The sequence below is a fragment of the Ahaetulla prasina genome, chromosome 1 (assembly GCF_028640845.1).
Source record: "Ahaetulla prasina isolate Xishuangbanna chromosome 1, ASM2864084v1, whole genome shotgun sequence".
In the NCBI taxonomy this organism is placed as follows: Eukaryota; Metazoa; Chordata; class Lepidosauria; order Squamata; family Colubridae; genus Ahaetulla; species Ahaetulla prasina.
The window spans coordinates 305,147,048-305,169,597 of NC_080539.1; the positions used below are offsets into that span (position 1 = coordinate 305,147,048).

The 22,550-nt window shown below is 39.7% G+C and overlaps 1 protein-coding gene across 2 annotated transcripts in view; it reads left to right on the forward strand.

Annotated features, from left to right (window-relative positions):
* LTK (leukocyte receptor tyrosine kinase) overlaps positions 1-22,550 on the forward strand; it is a 142,780-nt gene that overhangs the window by 90,201 nt on the left and 30,029 nt on the right. For both annotated transcript variants that reach the window (XM_058162053.1, XM_058162054.1), the window contains 12 exons: positions 1,647-1,748; positions 2,942-3,119; positions 5,457-5,607; positions 8,216-8,347; positions 10,103-10,259; positions 13,068-13,250; positions 13,847-13,945; positions 15,030-15,182; positions 16,778-16,888; positions 18,644-18,830; positions 19,133-19,223; positions 20,510-20,574. In XM_058162053.1, the coding sequence (XP_058018036.1) occupies positions 1,647-1,748; positions 2,942-3,119; positions 5,457-5,607; positions 8,216-8,347; positions 10,103-10,259; positions 13,068-13,250; positions 13,847-13,945; positions 15,030-15,182; positions 16,778-16,888; positions 18,644-18,830; positions 19,133-19,223; positions 20,510-20,574 (1,609 nt within the window). The remainder of the gene's footprint in view (positions 1-1,646; positions 1,749-2,941; positions 3,120-5,456; positions 5,608-8,215; positions 8,348-10,102; positions 10,260-13,067; positions 13,251-13,846; positions 13,946-15,029; positions 15,183-16,777; positions 16,889-18,643; positions 18,831-19,132; positions 19,224-20,509; positions 20,575-22,550) is intronic.

The window sequence follows — 22,550 nt, forward strand, 5'->3', positions numbered from 1 at the left end:
AAATCTCGTCTGTAGGAGTTGTGCATGAGACGTAAGCAGCTGCTACAATTAGACTTAATTTCTTCTTAATTTCTTCTGTTAACAGATACTATTCTGTTAACCTCAAGTCAGCCATGATGTGCCTAGATCAGGGATCACCAACCTTGGCAACTTTAAGCCTGGCGGACTTCAACTCCCAGAACCACCCAGCCAGCAAAGCTGGCTGGGGGAATTCTGGGAGTTGAAGTCCGCCAGGCTTAAAGTTGCCAAGGTTGGAGACCCCTGCCCTAGATAGCCACTGCACAGGTTACCCACCAATGCTTTCTTTTCTGAGACTAGCAAGTTAGCAACCCATTTGATCTGAAACCAGTTTGGAGAGAAGCGTCCTTATCTCTTTCCAGCAGCGTCCGTATTTTGACACAGTTTGCAGCTTGACGGTGGGATTTTACCTTGCCTGAATCTATCAACTGATAGCTTGTATAAAGGTGAAATGTGATTTGGCCCACCTCCAGCAACTTCAAAAATGTAATCAAGTAAGGTCACAAGCAGAACTGGAGACCATCCTTTGATCTAATTCTAATCCATACAATGCTAGGTTAATACAGTGGGACACAGCAGTACTTGTTGCGCATATAATTTAACATAATTGTTGAATGGTAACAGTACATTAAAAGTAAAAATGATGAAGGGTAAGTGGGAACCTAGCTATATAGAGGCTAGGGAAGTAAAACGTGAAAAGAAATGTGGGTAAAACTATCAAATTCTCTGTTACTGTTCAAACAAAAAAATATATGAAAGAAGCTATGCATTGCTGTGTGTATAAAATAGTTGGCTTATAGAAGCCAATCATATTCAAATTGGCCTTCAAATTTAAGAGTCTAGGCCCGTGATAGCAAATCTATGGCACGCGTGCCAGAGGTGGTACACAATGCCCTCGCTGTGGGCATGCGAGCCGTTGCCCCTGTTCAGCTCTGCTGCGCATGCGTGCTTGCTTCCCACCAGCCAGCTGGTCTTCGGGTCTCTGCCGCACATGCGTGGGAGGCGGGGGGCATGTGGGGTGGAGGGGGGGTGAGCTTTGGGCACTCGGTCTGGAAAAGGTTATCCAACACTGGTCTAGACTCTTTAAAAAAATTGCAGACAAGAACTCTCATCCAGTGATACAAATTAGATGTAATGACAGGCATTATTAACATCATACATTGCTATCCTGACCAGCTCAAAGTTTGACTCAGCCTTCCTGAGCACCAGAGGTGAGTGTCACATAATATTATCACTGGTTCACCGTCCACTGAAAATGTGAGCTAAGTGCAGAAAATTGCTGTGGGCTTGCAGCAAGCTTAGGAAGAGCTGAAAACCAGCATTGCAATCTAAGGGGGGTTCACAAAACCAGGAGAAAATGCAAAATGGTCTGTGTTCCATATTAATCGATTTAGAATTTGGATAGGTGTAGAGATGGAAAGAAATGGCAAATGACTTTTCTATGTCATTTTTGCAGATTCCTTAGTTCCACTTGTACAAGATTAAAAAAATTTTAATGTTTATTTCTAAAGTTTTGCAAGTAGAATTTCTTAATTTTAGGCAAAAAAAATTCTGCACCTGATTTTTTTTTAAATCCAAACCTTTTCTTTTTCTGTCTTTTCATTTCACTCATTCACAAATTCTGGCAGGAAGAAAACAAAGCCACACTGATGAAGAACAACACTACTCATTGGCAATTGATAGATTGGATGAGCGTCTTTTTAATCCTTTGGAAGAACCTCTTCTTTTAGGTGACTATCACTGTGTATCCATTTGTAGCATTCATTTATAACTAATTTATTACTAAGATTTCTTCTCATAGCGAACTTATTCTCATAATGCTAAATCCGGCATAATTACTGACATAATGCTAAATCTAGGCATTGGAAATAAAGCAGCTTTTGAACAACATAGCAGTTATGTTGAAAGCTACAGGAATTATTTTCATCCTTCAGGACAGAAAGAATTGGATAATTCTTAAATTAATATTTTCTAATTTTCAGCCGTATTTCCTGTATTTCCTTATTTCCTTGGCATAAGTGGTCTTGTGGGTAATATGTGGTAGAATTGTAAAGAATAGGCCTACTGTAATTCTAATTCACCCCCAGAATGTATAACTTTTTGTACCGGAACAATAATGTTATGTTGTTGTTTTTTTACAAATGTGAATAACAGACAATTTTTAGGAGTCTGAGTGTGGTCCTTGAGTTGGGACCATAATACAAGGCAAAAAAGTTAAATATTCCTGCTTGAGTGTCAGCCTGGATCAGAGCTCCCATACCCTCTGTTGTTTTCTTTTCCAAACTTATTGACCTATATGAACTGAACTATGTCATATTTCCATCAATGCTTATTACTTAAATTTTTATATATATATGACTTAATTTTGTTAAAAAGAAATGGTATGAAATCCAGTTTATAGATGCATCCTATTGGTGTAGTCCAGGGGTCTCCAACCTTAGTAACTTTAAGGTTTGTGGACTTCAACTCCCAGAGTTCCTCAGCCAGCGAAGCATTTTTTACAGTGAAAGGTACAGTAACGCATAAAGATGTATACAACTGTGCCACTGAAATAGTTAACACTGGAAATGCAGAAATATTAGTAAAACATCCCCCAGAGGGGAAAGGAATTGGTAGGAAATGTGATTGTTGCTATATTGTCTGGAAAAGATTTTTTACTACAGTATAAAGGTTTTTTACAGTATTTTTATACATATTTACATGTGTGTGCATGTGTGTTGTATAATTTTAGCATTGTACACCACCCAAAACTACCCTGTTATAAGATGGGCCAATAAATTTAACAAACAAACAACTCGTGAGAAATGAAAAGCTGGACCTGGCGGGACAATTTTTCTTTTTATTATGTGTAAATATGGTCTGGGAAAGAAAGTGAAGTTAGTCACTATGCTAGTCATAGCTCTGAGTCTTTTTCTAACAACAGGGGAAACTCCTGTTAATCTCTGGTGGTTTACAGCCTGTGGGGCTAGTGGGCCTCGAGGACCAACACAAGCACAGTGTGATAGTGCTTACCACACCACCAATGTTTCAGTGACTGTGGAAAAAGAAGGACATCTACGAGGAGTACAAATCTGGAAAGTGCCAGCATCAAACCGATATACGTGAGTATCAGTCTGATGAGATGAGGAACTAAGAATGCAGATAGTCCTCGACTTACAACAGTTTGTTTAGTGACCATTCAAAGTTACAAAGGCACTGAAAAAGTGACTTATGATCGTTTTTCACAGTTGTGATCTTTGCAGCATCCCCACGGTCACATGATCAAAATTCAGATGCTTGGCAACTGGTTCATATTTATGATAGTTGCACTGTCCCAAGGTCATGTCAGTGGTGGGTTCTAACCAGTTTTACCACCGGTTTGCATCGCACATGCGCTTTGCGTGCTGCATTTCACGCAAGCGCATTGAGTAAAAAAATAGCTGAGGCATGGCAATCCACACTGCCGCACCTTACAGCTGAGCTAAAAACAAAGGAATAAAGGGGCAGGTGGGAGGGCCCAACTGACAGTAGGAGCGAACCGGTTCTCCCTCATATCAAGATTTCCACTACCGGCTCTCCCGAACTGGGGAGAACCGGTAGCATACCACCACTGGGTCATGTGATCCACTTTTGCGACCTTCTGACAAAGTCAATGGGGAAGCCAGATTCACTTAACAACCGGGTTACTAAATTAACAACTGCAGTGATTCACTTAACAAACTGAGGCAAAAAAAATCATAAAATAGGGCAAAACTTAACAAATGTCTCACTTAACGACAGAAATTTTGTGTTCAATTGTCATAAGTCAAGGACTATTGGCAGTTCATGTGGTAACTTTTAAGACAAGGAATCTAATGACACCTCCCATGAGTCCAATCAATATGAGCAGTGGTCCAAGATTTTCTGAGGGGTGTAGTCCAGATATATCTGGAATAGTGGCAAGATGGGCGACAAACAAATTTAATAAATAATAATAATAATTCCCACCCCCACCCTGCTTATTTCAATACATTAGCCATGTAATATTTTCATTAACATAGAGCAGTATTGTTATTTCTACATTAAAGATGTTATATTTTCTATCAGTGTATTTTTAAAAAATACATAAAATCTGTAATGCAGAAATGAAAGATTTTAAAGATGTATATAATAAAGAATGTGGAAGGAAAAAGAAGACGAGGACAAATAGCAGTGGTGCATTAAACTGGTGAAGAATGAACTGTTGAGAAAGAACAGATTAGGGACAAATCATCTTGGAGAAAATCTATGCAGTTACTAAGGGTCAACAACCTTAATGGCATATAATTCATCAATCATACCAAAGATGGCCTGGGTAGGTAGGTAGATAGATAGATAGATAGATAGATAGATAGATAGATAGATAGATAGATAGATAGATAGATAGATAGATAGATAGATAGATAGATAGATAGATAGATAGCAATAGCACTTAGACTTACCCTGTTTCCCCCAAAATAAGACATCCCCTGATAATAAACCCAATTGGGCTTTTGAGCACATGGCAATAAGGCCAAGTGCTTATTTCAGGGTTCAAAAAATATAAGGGTCTTATTTTTGGGGAAACATGGTATATACCACTTCATAATGCTTTACAGCCCTCTCTAAGTGGTTTACAGAGTCAGCATATTGACCCCTAAAATTTGGGTCCTCATTTTACCCACCTCGGAAGGATAGAAGGCTGAGTCCACCTTGAGCCTGGTAAGATTTGAACTGCCAAATTGCAGTCAGCCGGCAGTCAGCAGAAGAGCCTGCAGTAGTGCACTCTAACCACTACGCCACCGTGGCTTGCTTGCTTGCTTGCTTATTTATTTATTTATTTATTTATTATTTTGTTAAATTTATTTCCCACCTATCTCACCATGGAGCTACTCTAGACAGCCTCATTAAGATTGTAAAAAGTAGAAAAATGAAAAGGCATGTAAAAGGAATTAAAATAATCGAACAATAAAGTAAACAATGACAAAGGAACACAATGAGAATACATCAATATGATAACAAAAAAGACGAATGGATGGAGAACAGAGAACAAAGGGGGGAAGGTTAAATCTGCCATCAATCTAGCAACCTCCAGTGTAGAACTCCCCATTGTTGTCCACAGGCCAACTGGCAGAGCTAGGTCTGTAGGCTATTGCAGAAGAATAGAGGGGAGGGGGCGGATCTCAGAGGATAAAACGTTCCAAAGGGTGGGCGCTGTAGCAGACAAGGCTCTTCTCCTGGATCCCACTAGTTGGAGTTCTTTGACCAATAGGATCCTAAGTAGCCCTCAAGTAAAACGGGCTTGCCAATTGGCCTGGGCACTAGATGGAGAACAAGGCAGTTGAGCTGGATATCACCTGAACTCTCTTTGGAGACAGGATTGTGGCTGTGGAGAGCTCATCATCTTGAAGCCTCGTTTTGAGCTGTAGAGTTTCTTACTAATTGCTGTTACTCTTCTCCAGGATTTCAGCCTATGGAGCAGCTGGAGGGAAAGGAGCCAAGAACCACAACAAACGGTCCCATGGGATTTTTATCTCAGCTAACTTCCAACTGGAAAAAGATGAGCTCCTCTACATGTTGGTGGGGCAACAAGGCGAAGATGCCTGCCTAAGGGTGAGGCCTACACACTTTCCACTCCAAAGCATTTGGTGCACTTTGAGATTGTGACAAAAGGTTGATTAGGATATTTCGGGAGTCAGTCTTCTCAATAATGATGTATCCAAATGAAGAAATAGAACACAAAGGATTGCAAAGAGAGGGTGGTGGGTTTTTTTTGCTTAGCTTGAAGTTTTGTCATTCTTTTTGTTGAGTTTCCAATCAATGTCTTTTTTGCTGAACCTGTAGGCTATTTTGAAATCTAATATTGATCAGCTCTGGATGTATTTTAAACAATTGTAACTGATACATTTGAGAGATGGGGAAAGTCCTACTATATAAACAAAAGAGAGAAAATATCAAAAGTGGCATTTTCGCCTAATGTGAAGAATAAGCGAGCCCAATCTGTGTTCAGGGTTTTTTAAAAAATGCATATTCTCTGCAGTAGTAAATATATGCAATCTATAATTCATTGATCACAAATATTGAAGCAGATTAATACAGATTACTACTTTAAGTAGACCATAACCTACTACTAGATAAAGTAGAAAAATGTGGGTTAGACAGCACCACCACCAGATGGATTCGCAACTGGCTGACCAACCGCACTCAACGTGTAGTCCTCAATGGAACTACATCCACATGGAGGGAAGTATGCAGTGGAGTACTCCAAGGCTCTGTTTTAGGCCCAGTACTCTTCAACATCTTCATCAATGACTTGGACAAGGGGATAGATGGGGAACTCATCAAATTTGCAGATGACACCAAGCTGCCAGTAATAGCCAACACTCCAGAAGATAGGCTCAAGATACAGAAGGATCTTGACAGACTTGAACATTGGGCGCTAACTAACAAAATGAAATTCAACAGTAAAAAAAGTAAGGTTCTACATTTAGGACAAAAAAACAAAATGCACAGGTACCATATATGTGGTACCTTGCTCAATAGTAGTAACTGTGAGAGGGATCTTGGAGTCCTAGTGGACAACCATTTAGATATGAGCCAGCAGTGTGCAGCAGCTGCCAAAAAAGCCAACACAGTTCTGGGCTGCATAAACAGAGGGATAGAATCAAGATCATGTGAAGTGTTAATACCACTTTATAATGCCTTGGTAAGGCCACACTTGGAATATTGCATTCAGTTTTGGTCGCCATGACGTAAAAAAGATGTTGAGACTCTAGAAAGAATGCAGAGAAGAACAACAAAGATGATTAGGGGACTGGAGGCTAAAACATATGAAGAACAGTTGCAGGAACTGGGTATGTCTAGTTTAATAAAAAGAAGGACTAGGGGAGACATGATAGCAGTGTTCCAATATCTCAGGGGTTGCCACAGAGAAGTGGGAGTTGGGCTGTTCTCCAAAGCATTTGAGGCTAGAACAAGAAGCAATGGGTGGAAACTAATCAAGGAGAGAAGCAACTTAGAACTAAGGAGAAATTTCCTGACAATTAGAACAATCAATAAGTGGAACAATTTGCCTGCAGAAGTTGTAAATGCTCCAACACTGGAAATTTTTAAGAAAATGTTGGATAGCCATCTGTCTGAAATGGTGTAGGGTTTCCTGCCTGGGCAGTGGGTTGGACTAGAAGACCCCAAGGTCCCTTCCAACTCTGTTATTATGTTATCTTATGTTAGGGGTGAAATCCAGCAGGTTCTGACATGTTCTGGAAAACCGGTAGCGGAAATTTTGAGCAGTTTGGAGAACTGGCAAATACTACCTCTGGCTGGCCCCAGATTGGGGTGGGAATGGAGATTTTGCAATATCCTTCCCCCCCGTAGTAGAGAGGGAATGGGGATTTTGCAGTATCCTTCCCCTGGAATGGGATAGGAATGGAGATTTTGCAGTATCCTTCCCCTGCCACGCCCACCAAGTCACGCCCACAGAACCAGTAGTAAAAAAAATTGGATTTCACCACTGGATTAATATAATTTTGGAACAGGGGTCCCTAACCCCCAGACCGTGGCCTGCTACTGGGCCTGAGCTGTTTGAAACTGGGCCGTGGAAGCGGCGGGCGAGCACACACATGCATCCCATTTGCACAAGTAGTAGGTGACCATGTCTGCATGTGCTCCATTTGCATGAGCGGCGGTTCACATGCCCACCGCTCACACAAATGGAGCTACGTGCCTGCACTTGCTGCTTGTGCAGAACTATCCCCTCTGCCCCCCTCCCCACCAGTCCGCAAAGCCGGAAAGTTTGGGGAAACTCTGTTTTAGAAGAATTCAGATTGCTATAATTAACATGTTGGATCAGTTCTGATGAAACCTAGGTTCAGGTTCATATACAGTCACTGAAGCTCATTGGTTGATTTGGGTCAGGTGGCATGCTCAGTCTTCCAGCTACATTCACAAGTAATTCTTAGCACTTTAACCCCAATTGGGGATTTCCCCTACTTTGTCTACCTTAGGTTTCCATCCACAGTTAATCATTGCTCAGCATCGCATTATGATACAACTAAAAAATGACTTCCAGAACTATTTCATTGAGCTCCTGGAATAAGGGGAAAATCTAAATCTATTAACCAAATAAATCAAAGGTTCACGGAGAAATATTTTCATTTGCCTGTGTATTTAAATAAAAATGTTCTTCAGATTTTAATTCTTTTTTCCCCTGCTGTTCTTTCAGATTAACCATCACACTAAGCAGATTTGCCTGGGGGAATCCTCAGAAATTGAAGAAGAATACAAAAAAGCGAAGGGACTGACCGAATGGGCTGGAGGAGGGGGCGGGGGCGGAGGAGCCACCTATGTGTTTCGAGTAAGTGTCCATGATCTTTTGCAAGCAGTTACTAAGGATCACTAGCAATTATTTAGCAATAGCTAGCTACAGGTAGCAATATTTAAGGGCCAGTTGAAGCATCTGGAGAATATTTAAGCATAAGTGGTACAAACATGATGGAGCTCCAGGCAATGGAGAGAGTCATTGCAACAGGGGGTTATCAAAGTGTTCATTGCTGAAATGCTTAGCGGCTGATAAATGATATGGCCCCGGATTGAAACCTCCACCATGCAGTCCTAAAACAGCCCATGACCATTTGAATTATGAATGACCCCTGCATTAACATTGTGTCTGTTCCTGCCCTTTTCCTTTTTGTCCTTCTCTTCTGAATTATTCTGAATGGTTTGAATCATTACCATTGCTGTTCAAAAGAATAGAGGGCAATTGGTAGCATACCAGTTTCATTGGCAAGGTTTCCTTCAAAGATTTCTGGGGTGGTTTGCTGAAAACGCTGAGGAATGTTCAATATGGAAGTCCCAAAAATGTTGTTGTTTTTTTCAAGAGGCAACTGGACTCTTTGAAGACATTTTGCTTCTCATCCAAGAAACTTCTTCAGCTCAGACTAAATGGAAGGATTTATACTCCTTGTAGACAACTGGTCATTTTAATTTTTTTAGCGAGTCATTAAGGCAGGGGTGAAATGTAAAATTTGTTACTACTGGTTCTGTGCACGTGGCTTGGTGGTGGGGTAATGTGACTGGGTGGGTGTAGCCAACTTTTTTTTTTAACTTTTAAAAGCATTTTTTCTACAACCTCTTCAGCTGAAGAGGTTGTAAAAAATGCTTTTAAAAGCCTCTGATAATCAGGCAATTCAGCTGGGATCGCCAGAGGAGCCTTTTAAAAGCATTTTTTTACAACCTCTTTGGCCAAAGAGGTTGTAGAAAAAATGCTTTTAAAAGCCTCTGATAATCAGGCATTCAGCTGGGATCGCCAGAGGAGTTTTAAAGCATTTTTCAGCCAAGAAAAATGCTTTTAAAGCATTTTTTCAGCCGAAGAAAAAATGCTTTTAAAAGTAAAAAAAAAAATCTCTGATGATCGCGCAGCTCAGCTGGGAGTGGGCAGTGGGGGGGGGGGAAACAAGGATTTTTTCTACCGGTTCTCCGAATCACCTAACGCCATCGCTACCAGATTGGGCAATCCAGTCCAAACCAGGAGCATTTCACCCCTGCATTAAGGCCACCTGGAGGTTTATCTGTGTCATCAGGGTCACCTGAGTGGTGCACATGGATACGGAGCCTTCTTGGAACTGTGGAAAGGACTTCAAAGAAAAAAAAGAAAGTCCAGTTGCCTCTTGAATAAAAAGCACCTTTGGGACAACCATGACCTGGATGACTGAGAATCTCCATAGATGTTCAGTATGGAACTTTGGTGTCTTTAATGCTGTTAGAGTTCCTTAGACAGAGATAATATTTTAAGCCAGATCAGACAATTGTTGGTCCCACAACAGCTGAGAGACCATCGCTTTTCCTAATCCTTCCTAAACTTTGCTCTAGAAAGCTTGAAACTACATGACTCGGCCCTCCTGATTTTGAAGGCAGGCATAAGACAGTTCAAGAGTTACTGGCAACGATGCTTGCCTCCCGGGCCAAAGAATGTCATCTATTCCAGTCAGAGTTTTTATTTCTGTTTGGGGTTTTGGTTTTGTTTGGTGCTTGACTTTGAACCTTCGATGTTTCCTTAATGTTTCCTTGTGTTTGTGTGTGTGTGTATGTGTGTGTGTGATTTCTTGAGCAGCAGAAGGATGGAGCTTTTGAACCTTTGCTTGTTGCGGCAGGGGGTGGAGGAAAGGCTTATCTGAAGGCGCAGGAGAGCTCCCTGGACGATGCGTTCTTGGAACAGTATGTGAACAGCTCGGCAATACCTGGGGTCAGTGGAAGAACTGGAGCAGCAGGTGAGGATCTGCTCTTGATAAGGGGCCAGCAGCTGAGCAAACAACATCTGTTGAAATTATATAAAGTGAAGATACTTCACAGGAAATGAATTAGCACGACACTTCTATACCGTATGCTAATTTTACATTTATAGATGCAGACTTAGGCCAGTTAGAACTTATTGTCACCTCAGGCAGGGCCTCTCTTGAAAAACTTAAGTGAACACAAAGAGAACAGACTGAATGTTAAGCACTTGAAGTATGATTCCTGAGATATATACTAGAGATATAAAATATTTGATTGTGAATATTATTACAGCAGCCAGGATTGTGTTTGCTAAAAACTTGAAAAATGAGAAATTACCTTTGCAAGACGAAATAATTAGGAAGATGATGGAATGTGCGGAGATGAGTAAATTGACATTTGAAATTAGAGATCAAGAAGATAAGCAATACTATGAAATATGGAATTTATTTTACCATTGGTTAGAAGAAAAGATTTGTTAGAAAAGACAATATAAGATATGTATTGTATAAGAAGATATATAAACACCCCTTCAGCACATTGTAATTGTTTGATGAGAATGTTGCTGTTTTTGTTGTTGTTATGGAAAAATAAAAACTTTTATAAAAAAAAAGAAGCATTTGAAGTATGCTGTATTAAGGCTTAAGATTTATTGAGAGTTACAATATGTGCAACTACATGCATGCTGAATCAATATTTTTCATAACCTGAAAGCTTTTGCAAGAATAGGTATGCTTAGTAGTCTTTAAGATGCTCGTGAGTTCTTTTTATTGTCATGGTCCTTTCTATATCACTTTGAAATTTCCTCTTGGCATTATTTCCAGCTCTTTTCCCAGATTGGTTGCCAACTCTTGTGTTTGTGGGTGCCCATGAAGGCTTCCAGTTTGTCATTCTTTGTTTGTGAAAATCCTGGTGTTTTAGCTGTTCTTAGCCGAAAATATGTCCTATGTTCTTTATACTGCAGGAAGCTAAGGTGGTATCCTTAGTATACTCCTAATTAGGAGTATTAGTATACTCCTAATTTTTGCCCCACAGGAAGACCCTGTGAAGTAGGTTGGGTCAAGAGAGAATGACTGGCTCAGTTACCCCTGAATGTAATGCATAGGAGAAGATTTTCCAGATGAAGTCCAAGGCATTGATTGTTCTCCATGTGTGAAATTCTTTTTCAGAGCATTGATATACTCACCCAATTTTTCTGTTCTTCGCCACTGTCCTGAAAATTTCTCTCCTCCCTGGGCAATTAAACTTAGAAAAAAGCTTCCTTCTGCACCAAAGAAAGCATTTCTTTAGCTTTGTGTGAGAAAGAAAATATCCAGGGGCCATCACAGCACACAAGGAACTAGAGATGAACTCTTCCTTCTCTGTCTGAAAATTCCTCACATTAGATTGCAAGGAAACTTAGAAAAATAACTTCTTAAAGTTATGTTTATTTCCCTGTACTTTATTATCCTTGGTAATGTGCAGTTTAGCTTGCTATATTGGGATTTTCTGAGGCTTGTAACACTGGGGAAAGATGATTGACCTTGACCAGCATAACAGCAGTTGTCCAAAACAGGAATTAAGCTTTAAAAAATGTTCTTGGACTTTTGGAAGTAGATTCAAGGAATGGACCATTTGGATGCTTGGCAATCTTCATGATTGTTGGTGTTTGTCACTGGAAATTAAAGGAACAATTAGGCCCATTATAGCTATATGATAAAAACCAATTGATTGTGCAATGGCATCAGACAGATATCAGACATATACAGCAGAGGTGAGATACACCCGGTTCGGACCGAATCGGCTGATCCGGTAGCAATGGCAGTGGGTGGTTCAGAGAACCGGTAGCAAAAATCCCTGCTTCCCCCCACCCATGCATTTGGTGCATGGTGTGCACTGTGCATGCGTGCGCACAGCGCACATTCGGCACACAGTGCACATTTGGCACGCAGCGTGCATACACATCCAGTGAACTGGTAGTAAACCACTTCAGATTTCACCCCTGATATATAGATATCAAATAAAAAACACTTTTTAGTGCCCTTAGTGGTCATTCAGATATTTGCAGCCTAGATGTAGTAGCCCTAAGGAACAATAGCCATATCTAAAAGTTTCATGGACTATACAGGTAATCCATGAAAATTTTAGGCATGGAAATAAATAAGTTGGGTAAGATTTGGAAAACTAAGTTTAAAATAATTATATACATCTCTCTCTTTCTCTCTCTCTCTCTCTCTCACACACACACACACAATATAGTTTACATTTCTATAATATATATAATGTATGTGATAGGGGTGTGTGTGTGTGTGTGTGTGTGTGTGTGTGTGAGAGAGAGAGAGAGAGAGAGAACATTATAGAAATGTAAACTATATTTTTTTCATTCCTGTGATGGTATCAGGTGCAAGCAACCTGATCCACATATGAAAGGTTCATTTGATTATTATATTATATTCTACCTATAATACAAGACTCTCCCTAAATTGCCGACTTCTCTTGGGACAGAGAAGGCCCCATGGAACTTAGGAGAGGTCAGCCCTAGGTCTCCTGCAGCTGCACAAGGACTCAAGGCTAATTCCCCACTTGGTCCCTCCTTCTTGCCTGGCTGGTAGTTCTCCAACAAATGGAACCCCATAATTTATGGGACAGAAATTGTACAATAGCAAAATATTGGAAATAGGTTATAGATTATTTATAGATTAAAGTTTACATTAATGTTTATTACTTTGCTTTTAGAGTATATATATTTGTATCAATTTGTGAGTTCTAACTGATGTGCAATTTCTATCTGTGAATATCATTATTTTTCTCTTCACATTGTACAGGTGGAGGTGGTGGTTGGGAAGATATTACCCAGTTTCCCTGGGCTGGAAAATCACTTCTGGAAGGTGGAGAAGGTGGTGAGGCCTGCCAACAAGCATTAGAGAAACTCCAGTGGGCCACTTCTGGTGGTTTTGGTGGTGGAGGAGGAGCTTGTACATCTGGTGGTGGAGGAGGAGGCTACAAAGGTATACAGCTTAGTTTATATCAAGTCGAACCTTCCTTTTGTTCCAAAATTATTGTGTTGCTCCATGTCCAGGACCTCCACGGTAAAAAGAAATGGAAAATGTTATATCTAGAAAACATGATTTCATTTTCTCTTATCAACCTATATAATATTATCTATCTGTACACATTTAATTCTCATCATTGATAGTGTCAAAGTAAATAGTGTATACTTGCATTCATAGCCAATGTCTTTTTCATTTCTGATAAACTGTTTCTGATAAAAAATTTCTGATATTCCCAGTAATGTTTTATCATTTGAGAAAATCGAGTCCATGAACAATTGAGGGTGTAGCAAATCTAAATATGTATTCACATATTTGTCCAAGAACTCAAATAGTACATTTAGAATGAAGAGACAACATTCTACTAAAATCTATTCTGAACCATAGAATAAGAACCATTTTCAGCAAATTTCAGGAGAAAAAAACCAGCAGTGTGATCTCAGTACAAAGATTCTAAGATTGAAATTTAAAGATTTTAGTTTGGATCACTTGACAGCTAGACAAACTATGGATCCCTGTAGCCTGCTAAATATGTCTCTTTGTTCTTTTTGTAGGTGGACATGCTTCTGAAACAGATGACATTACAGCTGATGGGCAGCATGGTGAATCCTTTGTGAATCCAATTGGGGAGATCTTCTTGAGCCCTCTGGCAGGTCCGATATAGTCCCACAGTGAGACATACCTTATCATTTATCTTGTTCCTCAAGTATATTGATCTATTCACATGTTCTTTTTGCATCAACTCTTAGGACAAAGGGAGGATTATGGAGATTAGGGGAAGCATAGAGATTCAATACCACATAAGAATGATGGCATTTATCTGTGAACTCTACCTATATCAATATAATGGAATTATTTTTGATGGCATTATCCAAACAGATTAAAAATGCTTTCCGTTGTTCTGATACATTAATATGTCGCAGGATGCTTGAAGCTCAAATTCAGTCACCCCAGAAGCTGCTTATGCAGCTTTGTGCCAATGTGGCAGGTCTGATGGCAGGAAGTGCTGGCATGCATGAATATTCCAGAATTGGAATTATTTTCCATAGTAAATATATTTTCCCAGGTTGAAAAAATACATTTTTAAAATTTAATAAAAATAAGATAGAATTCCATACTTAATGACTAAAAGATTTGTGTATGGCATAATTTTTTTTTTCATTTAGAGTCTATGGTACTTTAGAATGCTCTTCAGTTAATGAAACTTACTGCTGTAATTAATATGTTTATATTTAAGAGGCCACAAGCTTTTTTTCCCCTGTTGAAATCGCGGAAAGGCAGTATGGCATGTTGGCTAAGGAATTCTGGGAGCTGAAATTCATACATGTTTACGATGTTGAGGTTGGACAACATTATACTAAAGCATCTGTGACAGATGACCAACTGCTCCCTGTTTGACAATTTTTAAATAAAGAGTACTCACTCCACCATGTGGCAGTCTATTCTACTAATTGATAGCTTATATAGTCAGTAATCGAAGCAAATGTGTTTGCGTATCATAGTTGTTAGTTCTGCACTGAAAAAATATTAACCTGTAGCCTTCAAGATGTGCGCCTATTATTTATCACATAGTCGACAAAAGATACTTACAATTGGAAAAAATATACAGATAGAAGATCTACTGAGGAAATGTCCCTCATTTCCTTAGCATAATACACCTGTACCCCTTTTTAGAGATGTGCTTTTCAGAAACATTTGAACTATAATTTCCATCCTTTCCTTCTTTTCCTCCTTTAGTTATGGAAAGTCACGGTGAAGTAGTCATTGAAGTCTATGTGAATTGCAGCCATTGTCAATCAGGTATCTGCAAACAAGAGCCTGGCAGTTACCTACCTGTCTGTATTTGTTCAGCAGGGGCCATCTTGGCTAATGACAACGTTTCCTGCACAGGTAAAATATGAAAAAGGGTTTGCAAATAAAATGTTCTTTTTTTCTGTTCTATTTTCTCAAGCTTCACTAGGATCAGATCAAAAAAGCAATGACCAGTCATCCTTTTCCTTAAGGAATGCCTCTAAAATTATGCACTAAACTATTCATTTTGTTTTACTTATGTTTTGTTGTATGTGTTTATTTATTATCAATTAATTTAATTTAAATGGAAAGTTATCTCAACAAATGACTGTGTTTTTATTTATAACCCATCTTTAGTATTTTTACAAATAACTCAAGGCAGTGAACATATCCAGCACACCTTCCTATTTTCCGCACAAAAACAAACCTTGTGAGGTGAATAAGACTGAGAGAGAATGTGATTCCTTGCAACCAGGATACCTTTTAGTGTTCTCCTTAAAGCTTTAATCTGGAACATTTAAGGCAGGGGTCAGCAACCCACGACTCTGGAGCCACATGTGGCTCTCTCATCCCCCTGCTGTGGCTCCCTGTTGCTAGTTGGCTCCACAATTGATAGGGTTTTCGGTTAGGACAGGTAGAGAAAAAAGGATGCTGTGCTAGGAGGAGACTCTATGATGGGGTAACTGACTTCCGGTCAACAGAGGAAAAAGGGTGCCGAACTAGCAGGAGACTATGATGGGGGAACCAGACTTCCAGTCAGCTCCAGAATGGAATGGAGGCTTCAGGTTAGGATCTTTGTGGCCCTTTGAGTGTTTAAGTTTGCCGACCCCTGATTTAAGGGAAGAAATTATTGAACTCTTGTAGTATCACCTGCCAGCAGGAAAAAGGCAACCAGTCACTGCTTTTAATGAAAGAGGCAAATTTTGATACTTGGGTAGACCAACACCTCCTGGAAGCTCATCTGCTTTATTTTGCAGGACTCACCAGATGCCCTGCTGTAATATTCCCTTCCCACCCCCTTTCTTGCCAGCCCTGCCAGTTGAAAGGGACCTTAGAGGTCTTCTAGTCCAATTCTGTATTCAAGCAGATGATCTTATACCACTTCAGATAAGTCTTTTCTTAAAAACTTCCAGTAATGGAGCATCCACAACTTCTGAAGGCAAGCTATTCCACTGGTCAATTGTTCTCACTGTCAGGAAATTTCTGCTTCTCTCCTTGATTAATTTCTTCCTTTCTGGTGCTTTGGAAAATAAGTTGACCCCCTCTTCTGTGTGACGGCCCCTCCGATATTGGAACACTGCTATCATGTCACCCCTAGTCCTTCTTTTCCCTAAAGTAGACAAACCCAATTTCATTAATTTATTATAAAATAATATAGCATAATAAATAATTATTTATTATAATTAATTTATAAATTTATTTATACTATTGTTAATTCATCTATAGCCCATCCTTTTTCTCTACATTATACCTAGTAATTTGGGAACACATTTTTGCCCCCAGTCTTTCTCCTTTCAGTTTTCTATCACAAGGAATTGGCCACATTCTGTTTATGAACTTCTTCTTAGATGTTAGGGTGGAAAGGAATTGATGGCCTCGACTCTTGCTCTAATCCAGTGCTTGGGCTTTTTAAGAAATCCTGTTTAAAGCCCTAAACTTGAAATCTAAATTCTTACATCTCATGTTTTGTCTAGTTATCCGGGAACCGATTCCAGAAGAGCACTTGCCTCTCCCATTCCTCTTGACCGTGATTTCTGTGATTGTGGTGCTTGTTATGATTCTCACTTGTGGTAGCCTATCAATTGGTAAGTTGCATTCTGCTAAGTTTTGTGCACATCTGAATTCACGTGTTCACATCTTTTCAAGGATTTAGGTAGGATCTTGGGAAGGAAGGTTGAAAAATTAGAGACGGTCTGTAAAAGAGTGCTTTGGATCCCGATTAGTCCTTAATAATGTTTTGTTTGTGTTGGAGCACGAGTCTCCAACCTTGGTCCCTTTAAGACTTGTGGACTTCAACTCCCAGAGTCCCTCAGCCAGCAAAGCTTAAGTCTTAAAGGGACCAAGGTTGGAGACCCCTGTGTTGGAGGATGAGAGCTGGAGTATGGGGCAATTTTGTAGATTTTTTCCTTCCTGTGCAAATTGCTGTGGCTTCTTGAAAAGTTTGTTCAGAGATCCATCAGAACCACAATGGAGGTGAACACTTCAAAGAAGCATGATCAGCTTGCTTTTGTCACACGGAGCAGCAGTCTCATTGAACTACTTGATTTGAAAAAATAAATCACGGAAAAAGAATTCCTAAAAACACTAAACTGATTGAGGAAAGATGTGCATGGATTTATATATTAAACTTTTCATATGAAACAAGGGAGTAGAATAATTGAAAGCATGTGAAGTTTCCTGATTTGTCCACAGTTGTAACATTAGCCAACTGAGTTGGCTATTTAAAGAACTATGTTAAGAATCATGGAAGGACAGAAAATGGCTAGTTATTTACTTTGTAATTGCTACATTTTCATTATAAGAGATGATGCGAATGGGATTTCCTGTTTTATATGCCAAAATAGTTGGCTTCGTATCCTATGCATTTTGATTTGGATCCAGGAGGTGTTATTCATTGCATCATGCAGTGGATGATAAAGAATTGCCTTATTTTTTATTTTAATACTATAAAATGTCCAGTGAATCAAGGTGATACTTTATTTTTCCATTTGGAATGAATGTCATTCAAAACCATGTGGGGAAACATGGCTTGATTTGCCAGCTAATCCAAAGAGATTCAACATTTCAGTGGACATGGACTTCAGTAAGACAATAGCTGTGGTATATAATATTTGTGTCTGTGTCTCTTTCTCTCTGTCTTTGTACGTTTCACACTGATGAGTTTTTCATCTTATGGTCTTTTTTTGATGAGTAAGGGAAATAATTCAGTCCATTTGTAGTTAAAATCTCATCTTTGGCTTTCAAGCCTAGGCAACTGTTTTAGAAGAACTTTCTGATTAAATAAGCAAACATGCTTTTCTTCTATGTGAAAGGCGCTACTTAATGCTTAACTCCATTTGCAGCCATGTAGGTATTTCTGTGTGGTATATTTAATCCACCATCTGCTTCACAGTCCCCTTTTAAGTCACCCTTGAGAGTTGTGTTTGCAAAGACTAAATGTTGAGTACATTTTTTTTATTTTCCTGAATTTTTTCTTCCCCTGAGAGAAAAAGGCTTGTATTTTGAAGCTGGCCATTGTACTGTATTATATCAATTTCTTAAGCAACCATGAATCCACAGTTTGCTGTGGAATTGGAATTGGGTTATTCGTTTCACCCATATGACTGTATCTGCTCTTGACCAGGTCACAGTCTAAAAATGTTTCTATGTGTCCTGATCAGTTAAAAAAGCTAACTTGTAATTCTGCAGAAAATATAGTAACAAAAATTAAAAATATTAACAAAGAGAAGTAAGTCTAAAAAATTTGACACAGGCGTTCTGGAATGTCATTGTATCTGTTGTTCACATGGTTTAATTTCTTCTCTTTTCTTGTCAGATTCTCATTCATGTTTTCTTTTCAGTTTATCATCGAAAGAAAAAGATGCTGGAAGGAACCAGAGCCCACCTGCAGAATCCAGATTATAACCTAAGCAAAATCCGTACTTCTACCATCATGACAGATTATAACCCCAACTACAGTTTTGCAGGAAAGACGGCCACGCTCAGTGAACTTAAAGAGATTCCACGAAAGAATATTTCTCTACTTCAGTAAGATTTAGCTGCACTGTGTTCTTCCTAGCATTTGGACACACGCTTATAATTGTAGTGCAGGAAAGAAAGCCTGAGTTCAGTTAGAGAGTTCTAAATCCAAACAATTGTTTTGTGGGAAAATGCTAATGAAAAGCTGCAGTACTTCTATCTGCATGCATGTTTCATTGTGTATATATAATGAACCTAATATAATGCACATTTCCAATGATTCCTCGATCTTTAAACTTTTTGTAGTCAAAAGTGTTTTCTTGGCATCCAAAGTAAGTGAATGTGTGTTTTTGTTTTCTCCCTCCCTTTAGGGAACTTGGACATGGGGCATTTGGTGAAGTTTACAAAGGAACAGTGGTAGGAATCACAGGAGATTCCAGTCCTCTACAGGTTGCTATCAAGGTCAGTGTCTTCAGCTAATGTTAGCTGAGTTTGACTCTTGATAACTTCATGGACACAACCATGTTGTTAGGTATCTATTGCTGCCTTCTGGGATTTTTCAAAACTTTCTAATGTAGCCTTTAGTCATCAGATTTCATAGAGAATGTCTTATCCATATCTGATCCTGCTTAGTTTTTTTCAAGATTAATCACAATTAGCTAGACAGTACTACCTATCATCACAACTAATGACTTTTACATTCTTTTCGTTTTCTTTATTTCTGAAATGTTATCTGTTGTGCCATTATGACAAACATCTGAGCAGCTTTCAGCAGGGCCTGAAAGGCAATGAGGAAGCAGTATGCTCCGCTCTGTATTTGGGTAGACCAGGTTGCCCTGATAGAAAATATACTTAATCTCCTCCCTGGTACAATCAACAAAGCAAGGAGAGCCTGTGGCATGGAGGTTAATACATGTACCTAATATGCAAGCAGCCTGGGTTCAAATCCCGGAAGGGCATGGCTAGCTGATGAGAACTAAATAGCTTGAAATAGATCTATACTAGTCTCCCTTTATTTTTTTGTCGGTAAATATAAATTTAACTCAGAATAGTTTGTTGCAAAAGGCTGCTGGATTGGGGCTGAAAAGCAAAGCAGAAGCAGTGTGCTTTGCCCCATATTTGGGTAGACCAGGTTGCCCTGATAGGGAAACAATCTGAACATTTTACAAAGAACCAAAGCACCAAAAAGCAATAGGCACTTTTCTAAATAGTTAAAAGAACAGAAGCAATTGAAACTGATGAAACTATTTGATAAAAAGAAGTATGGATAAGCAGGGCATGCTTAGCCTGGCATCAAAAAGATATAAAAAGTAATGCCAATGAATTTTTTAAAGAGGACATTTCCAAATCAGGATTGCATCACCAAAAGAGCCTCTCTATTCCCACTCAGCTTGGTTTTTCCCTTTAATTACTCAAACAATCTCCTATATTTGTACTGCTATGCTCTGAATTGGAAGGTAAATGGTGGCAGATAATGAGTATCTCTATGTGTTATATCTTCCATATCAGAGGCACTTGGTTGACATCAATTCTATAATCATGTTTTGGGGATTTGTTTTAAGTGATTTATTCAAGCCATTGGGTTTCAATTGGGTTTCAATTTTGTTAGTTTTCAGGGTGAGAAGTAGTGTAAAAATTAAAGACAACTGAAGTGTTGTTTTAATAAACAAGAGTTCTGCAATCCCATTTTGTCCTGCTAGTAATCTTCCTTTGCAATGGATTCATGTTTTTCCTTTTCATTTCAACAGACATTGCCAGAAATCTCCTCAGAGCAGGATGAAATGGATTTCCTAATGGAAGCACTGATAATCAGGTGCATTTTAAAACTTTCTTCTTAGACAGGATAGTAGGTTAACATGGTGAACAAGACATAACTAAAAACCTGTCTCAAGAGACTTAATTTGAATTTTACTTTAGTAGCACCAATTTTAAAAAGAAAGTAATAAGGCATGTATTATACAAGCCACCTATTCCTATTTCTGTTCCAGAAACTGCCAGTTGGTAGTAGAGCTTTTAAAAGTGTTTCTATAGAAATTCTAACTTCACAGTGTCCTGAAAGAAGCTAGTGAGCAAAAGCTTGCAGACTGCTGAACTCTAGTTTTATATATTGACAGTGCAATTCAGACTTACACTCATTCAAAGTATGTACATGCTGAGGACGTCCGATGGGGACATGGAGAATTACACATCTCTAAAGGAGTAGAGGAGGCATTGCGGTGAAATTGGTGACCACATACGGTTTTTCTGGCCAGCCAAACCTCTCTGGCTAACTTTGGAAAAGGCTGTGGTTTTGACTTCTTTAATGAAGACATGATAGAACAATTTGAACCTAGGACAGTACAGGAAACCAAAAGGAAATAAAGATTACAATTAAAGAGGAAGAATATTTAACTTGTCTTACGCAGAATGGAGCAAAATACTTTAATATGGGATGTGTTGGAGGATATTTTTGAATACCAGACCCAGAAATTAATTTTAGGAACATCTGCCTCTATAGATAAACTATGTTTAAAGGATGTTATGGAAGAGGAACAAGTTTTACTGGATAAGATTGAGACCAATCTGAAAGTGGATTCAAAAATGACAAACTGTAAGAATAATACGGAAAAAGATACTATACTGGATTTGCAAATGAAACCAGCTAATGTCTTAATAATTACAAGGGATACACAAAAGGCAAACCAAAAGAATGATTTTGATGACTCTCCTGTCCTACTGGATTTACAGAAGAGACTTTTCAAAATTCTAAAGAATTTGTGAGCAGGGACAAAGAGAAAATGAAAAGTTAACAAAGTCTAGGACATGGTTTGAAGGGATTAAAGATAAAGACTGTTAAAAAAATAAAAGGAAGGAATATAAAGTGGATTTATTTGATCAAAGTTAAAACTGATGTCTGGTTCTCCGAGGAGCTGAGGGGGATGAAGCGCCGGAGAAGACGCCTAGAGAGTTCCTGGAGGTCTAGCCGTTCGGAAGCTGATCGGACACTAGTGAAGTCCTATACTAGGACTTACCTAGTGGCATTGAGGGAAGCGAGGCGTAGCTACGCCTCCTCCCTCATTGCATCGGCAGATAACCGCCCGGCCGCCCTGTTTCGGGTGACTCGCTCCCTCCTTCATCGGGGGAGCGGGATGACCCGTTGCAGGGACGGGCTGAGGAGTTTAACGGTTATCTATACGATAAAATCGTTCAGCTTCGGGATGGTCTGGATCAAGATTGCGGTGATGCGGGTGAGACGCTCGAGGGTGGTCTTGGCGACATTATTTGGGATGAGTTTGACCCTGTGGCTCCCGAGGACATGGACAGGTTGCTGGGTAGGTTGAATGCCACCACGTGTTTACTGGACCCGTGCCCCTCCTGGCTGGTGCTGGCCACTCGGGAGGTGACACGAGGCTGGCTCCAGGCGATTACGATCGCTTCTTTGGTGGAGGGTGTCTTCCCGGCCGCCTCCTCCTATCTCTCTGACCGGTCGCAGTCGGTGTTGACAGGGGGGCAGAGGTCGTCCCCGAGGCGCCTCACTTGTGGGTGCCGCAGGGGTCGATTCTCTCGCCCCTTCTGTTTAACATCTACATGAAACCGCTGGGTGAGATCATCAGTGGTTTCGGTGTGAAGTATCAGCTGTATGCGGATGATACTCAGCTGTACTTTTCTACACCGAACCACCCCAACGAAGCTATCGAAGTGCTGTCCCGGTGTCTGGAGGCCGTATGGGTCTGGATGGGGAGAAACAGGCTCAAGCTCAATCCCGCCAAGACAGAGTGGCTGTGGATGCCGGCATCCCGGTACAGTCAG